This window comes from Sinocyclocheilus anshuiensis, unplaced genomic scaffold (assembly GCF_001515605.1).
Source record: "Sinocyclocheilus anshuiensis isolate Anshui unplaced genomic scaffold, SAMN03320099.WGS_v1.1 scaffold1734, whole genome shotgun sequence".
Classification (NCBI taxonomy): domain Eukaryota; kingdom Metazoa; phylum Chordata; class Actinopteri; order Cypriniformes; family Cyprinidae; genus Sinocyclocheilus; species Sinocyclocheilus anshuiensis.
The window spans coordinates 132,273-138,064 of NW_015544334.1; the positions used below are offsets into that span (position 1 = coordinate 132,273).

A 5,792-nucleotide genomic window follows, 5' to 3' on the forward strand; every position below is an offset into this window, starting at 1 on the left:
AATAAATCAATAAATCCACTGCTGTCTTGTCTCCTCTGAGGCTGGGACTGTAAACAGTGTTCTGTGCTCGTCTGTGCAGCCAAAGACAGAACAGTTAGCATGTTTTGCTCAAACTTTCGCCATGGCATTAGAACTGTACGCCGTTGTCGCTAGCAAAATCAAATGATGGCGCTGTGTGTGTAAACTTACAGATTAAGGGGTGGTAACATTATAATGAGATCCCTTTGCCACGTCACCAAGGGAGCGAAATCTGACGCGCTCGTTTTCTCAGACGCTTTCAGAAGAAGGCTTACCAAAATAAAGTTACTGGGTTAATCTTTTTCACGTTTCCTTGGTTGGTAGATGCACCAGGGACCTGATTATAGCACTTAAAACCTGGAAAAGTCCGATTTTCATGATATGCCACCTTTAAATGTGGTAGATTGTGTATTAAATAATCATATGGTAACAGCTTTATTTACAAATGGAGGGCACTTTCTCTCTTTTTATTTCTCTGTATATTTATTTGGAATATGTGTTTGCATCACCTAAGAAATTCTTCACATTTTAAGACTTGTGTGTTAAAAAAGAAGCAACTCTGCATTGAAATGTATAGTCACATATGAGTTTTACATTTTACAGCTACTTGGAACAATTCTTTCAAATAGAGTTAAGAGTCAGAACAATTTGTTTTATGAGATGCTATGCAGTATATTGAAAATTTTTCTTCTGCAATACAGGTGCATCTAAAAAAATAAGAATATAGTGGAAAAACTTCATTTTGTTTTGTAACCTATTTGTTTTAATTTTGATGATTAGAGCTTGCAGCTCATGAAAGTCAAAAATCCAGTATCTCAAAATATTAGAATATTTACATTTGAGTTTCATTAAGTGACCATCCCTACAGTATAAATTCCGAGTATCTCTTGTTCTTTGAAACCACAATAATGGGGAAGACTGCTGACTTGGCAATGGTCCAGAAGACAATCATTGACACCCTCCACAAAGAGGGTAAGTCACAGAGGGTCATTACTGCAAGGGCTGGCTGTTCACAGAGTGCTGTATCAAAGCATATTAAATGCAAAGTTGACTGGAAGGAAGAAATTGGGTAGGAAAAGATGCACAAGCGACAGGGATGACCGCAATCTTGAGAATACTCTCAAGCAAAGCTGATTCAAACACTTGGGAGAGATTCAACTTGGGAGTCGATCCAACAATACAGACGAGCTGAAGGCTCATTAGTGCCTCGGCAGTGCCACAAGCTGATCACTTCCATGCCACACCTCACTGATGCTGTCATTTGTGCTAAAGGAGCCCCGACCAAGTATTGAGTGCATAAATGAACATACTTTAAAGAACTTGAACTTTTCTGTTTTGCAAATCCTTTTTATGATTGATCTTAGGAAATATTCTAATATTTTGAGACACTGGATTTTTGACTGCTATGAGCTGTAAGCTCTAATCATCAAAATTTAAAAAAAAACTTGAAATGTTTTACTTGTAATGAATCTAGAATATATGAAAGTTTCACTTTTTGAAATAAGTTACAAAAGAAAAAAGAACTTTTTCATGATATTCTAATTTTCTGAGATGCACCTGTACAGTTGATGCCATATTGTTTTAAAAGTCTTTTAGGCACTATGGTAGAATCACTGTAATACTGTTCAGTGCTTGTGTATTCTTGCTGAAACTGATGATGATGATGATTTAGATAAAGAATAGTGATTGTGTTGGTGGAAGTATTTGTCTTTCAACAAAATATTCAGTCACAACCCTAGTAAGCATACGATCACAGAGCCCCTGCCTGTGAACTGTCAATTTCTCTCCACATGCACCTGGACACCCACAGAGAGGGAGACACATAAAGAGATGCTCACTGCAAATGATCAGTAAAAGCACCCTCATGGCCTGTCTGTTATAGACAGAGAAATACAGCTTAGGAATGAATTCGAGTAATTTCATTTCAAATATATCTCAAATCACCATTAAAATCTAACAACACTAGTATCATAAATGCTGCTTCTATCTGTGTTCAGTTCATTTGCATGTATTTTCTAGAGTCAGGGGCCATTTATACAGAATGCATTTTGCGTAAAAAAAAAAAGTGAGGCACAGGGTAGTGGAATAAAAAAGATGTTTTTTAAAATGTGAACTGCTTTTAACTTAAGCACCACTATTTTAGAACAATGTCATGTGCAAGACATTGCGAAAGACGTGAGACACAAATGCAATGATCAAACACATCCATCTATCTAATTAAAAAATAAAACTGTAGAAAAGCAGCGCAGGGGAATGCAAAAATGCAAGTGCTTTACCTTGAGCATTTCGCTTTTAAAACGCTGTGTCATCATGCACAAGGTGCAGCAAAAGATGCAGCAGTCAAATCTAGTGCATATTTACATAGAACAACAATGCAAAGTAGTACAGTGAAATGCAAACACGTCAGATGGAAAAAAGGTTGAAAATCTTTTTTTTTTTTTTGCTGCATCTTGCACAGCGTTTTTAAGACATGGCACTTTTTCTAATGTTGTGTCATGTGCAAGACATTGCAAAAGATGTGGTCAGACACATCCATCTAGTGCATGTTTGCATAGAAAAACGACGGAAAAGCAGGATAGTGGAATGCAAAAAATCGTTCTGTGTGAATGGCCCTTCAGAGTGGCTATTTCAACTAATAGATCTAACCAGCTGAATAACCTGTAACCCCCTGTCTGTGGGTGGGTGTAAACTGCTTCAATCAGTGTAAGACTGATGATGTCTAAAGCAGGTGGATAACATGGGGTGTGTTTGTTTTGGTGTGTCAGGTGCTGGGTAAGGACCACCCTGATGTTGCCAAGCAGCTGAATAATCTGGCCTTGCTGTGTCAGAACCAAGGCAAGTATGAAGAGGTGGAGTACTACTACCAGAGGGCCCTGGAGATCTACCAGACCAAACTGGGCCCTGACGACCCCAATGTGGCCAAGACCAAAAACAACCTGGTACAAACACACTCACACTTCACACTCTACATTCATTTAAACAAACAGACATCCATTTGTGGATATGCATTCCTGAGTATGTTTAGAGAAAACAAAATCTTCTACAGATTGTCTTACTTGGCAATCAAATATCCCATTACAATACAACAGGTTCATTTTTAAATTATCTTTTGACTGGTCAGCTTTTGTTTAACTTATCCATATGGTGTGGGGTCTGCGGTGTTATTTGCTGCAGGATTTCTGTCATCTCAGCAGATTTCACACATCAGATATGGATCTTTCAGCGTTTAGTGTAATGGAAGAAGCTTTTAGAGTAAATACGCCTGCTCAGACTCAGACATCTTTCAGCAGACTGAAGTTTTGGCTTTCTGCCAGTTGTGATTAGATGTGCTAATGTATCAGCCACCGATAGTCATCGGACGATTATTGATCAAATTAACACCAGTTGCAATCAAGCACAAGCACTGGTTTATTTCTAATTAATTAGCTGCATTTATTATAGTGTATTGATAGTGTCTATCAACATTTTTCTGCACATAATAAAATCAATAAATATACTTACTCAAGTGAAATCTGGAAAATTGATTGTTGTTATCTACTAAAAATATTCAAGTTAGTCCATCGTTATTAATGACCCATTTGTTCTTTTTCTCAGGCTTCATGCTATCTGAAGCAGGGGAAGTTTAAGCAGGCAGAGACTCTGTATAAAGAGATCCTCACCAGAGCCCATGAGAGAGAGTTTGGCTCTGTAGATGGTACGTGTGTTTTTTCCTGACCCAAGCATTTTCAGAATATCTTTTTGTGTTGTTCTCTATAGGGTATGTAAATTTGCTCTATAATATTTAGTTTAGTTTAGTTTAGTTTTATTTTATTTAAAGTTTGACATGACAAGATATTGCGGCACAAAACCCTGAAATGTGTCAAACATACACATACGCCAAGACAATCATTACTTAGTATAAAACAAATAAAAGATAACTGATATACAAGCATAATAAATAAAAATACAAAATTTGCTAAAATATATATATACACATATATATATATATATATATATATATATATATATATACACATACATACATACATACATACATATCAAAATCTCCCAGGAATAAATCCATCCACATGTCCTAACTCCCAATATAGCAATATAATCATACAAATAAATGATCTATCCGTGCATTTCTAAACTATATTAAGTTAAAATTGTTTAAAAAGCTAAAAAGACCCGACTGCCAAACAGCTCAGCTTTCATGCGGCTGCCCTTAAAAGCGCCACCTAGAGCGGATTCCCGATATTCTACTCAAAACTAAAGCTCACAGACTTTCTAAGCAGGGTTTATGCCGTCAGCAGCAGCTAAGCACACTGAAATTTAAACACAATTCAAAGTGAAGTTTAACTTGCTCTTTAGAGCTGGGGGATGTTTTTATTCATTATATATGTGAAATGATGTTGCTGGTAGTATAAAGTTAATCAGCATTGTGAAAATGGCAATAATTGGCCATTATGTTTCCTAAAGATTGCTTCATTAGATTAATTTTGTAATCATGAGATGATTTGAGAGCTCAGCTAGAAATAGTTTAATATAGATTAATTAATATAATGTTTTAATATTGCCTCTGTCGGTATCTGTTGACAAGTGTGATTCATTTCCTGGAGTCATTAGTCCATAGTTTTAGTGAATCAATTTAAAACACTGATTCAATAATTTGTTTGTGTCAACACTTGTGTTGTCACTATGTGGCATTTTTCTTATATTAAAATGTTTTAGTAAGAACTATATGTAAATATCGCTGTGTATTACTGTACATTGTTATATTAGTGCCTAATTAATTAAGTAAATAACAGTGTGTGAACATTAGAAAAATATTTATTTGTTTGTTTATTTTAATCTAATTAGCTACATGTTTGTTTAGGAAAATATTTCTCACACTTTTAAGCCATTTCAGTGAAAGTACATAAATATTTAGATGTATTCATTTTAGTCAAAATGCTAAAAATATCAAGATAATATTTCTATCACCCAGCCCTAATGCTTGCACACTTCAAGTCAATTATGCACAAACTTTTTTTGACTTTTGCACTAGTATCCCCTTTCTTTCTCTTGCTCGCTCGCTCACACACACACATTGACAGGTGAAGATGTTGATCAGTTGTGAAGCTCTAACAGAGAGCTCAGTTGTAAGCTGAAAGCTCCCACTGTTTCTGTCAGTGAACTCACTGATCACCTCAGGCACAAGAACACCATCACTCATTATATTGAACCTAATGGTTTGGTGTGTGTGTCTGTGTTTGGGCTTGAACTGATGCTGTTTTAATGTCCTTGGTTTCGCCCTGCAGACGAAAATAAACCCATCTGGATGCATGCAGAGGAGAGAGAAGAACAAAGCAAGGTGAGGAGAGGTCAAGCGTCACGGGAGAAGAGTAATTTAGTAATTTGCTGGTAATCTGTTAATGTCAGACAATTGTGCCAGATAAATGTCAAATAATTGTGATATTGAGAGTTTTGTGCTTTCTTTGTTTCAGGGCAAGCAGAAGGATGGTTCTCCATTTGGAGAATATGGTGGCTGGTACAAGGCCTGTAAAGTCGACAGGTCAGATATTGCCTCAACTGCTGCATACATTGATACAAATATACACATTTGTTTGTGCAGTGTTACCGCTGCAGCATCACAATGAAGTGTTTTCCTGTCTGACCTTTACTGCCTGCAGCCCGACTGTCACAACCACACTGAAGAACCTCGGAGCTCTCTACAGGAGACAGGGCAAGTTTGAGGCTGCAGAGACTCTGGAGGAGGCGGCTCTGCGCTCCAGAAAGCAGGTGTGTGTGTG

General features: G+C 36.8%; 1 protein-coding gene across 6 annotated transcripts in view; it reads left to right on the forward strand.

The window, feature by feature from the left end:
• Positions 1–5,792, forward strand: part of LOC107698151 (kinesin light chain 1) — a 52,190-nt gene that overhangs the window by 28,648 nt on the left and 17,750 nt on the right. For all 6 annotated transcript variants that reach the window (XM_016499101.1, XM_016499102.1, XM_016499099.1 and 3 more), the window contains exons 9-13: positions 2,784–2,957; positions 3,613–3,712; positions 5,301–5,353; positions 5,487–5,554; positions 5,673–5,781. In XM_016499101.1, the coding sequence (XP_016354587.1) occupies positions 2,784–2,957; positions 3,613–3,712; positions 5,301–5,353; positions 5,487–5,554; positions 5,673–5,781 (504 nt within the window). The remainder of the gene's footprint in view (positions 1–2,783; positions 2,958–3,612; positions 3,713–5,300; positions 5,354–5,486; positions 5,555–5,672; positions 5,782–5,792) is intronic.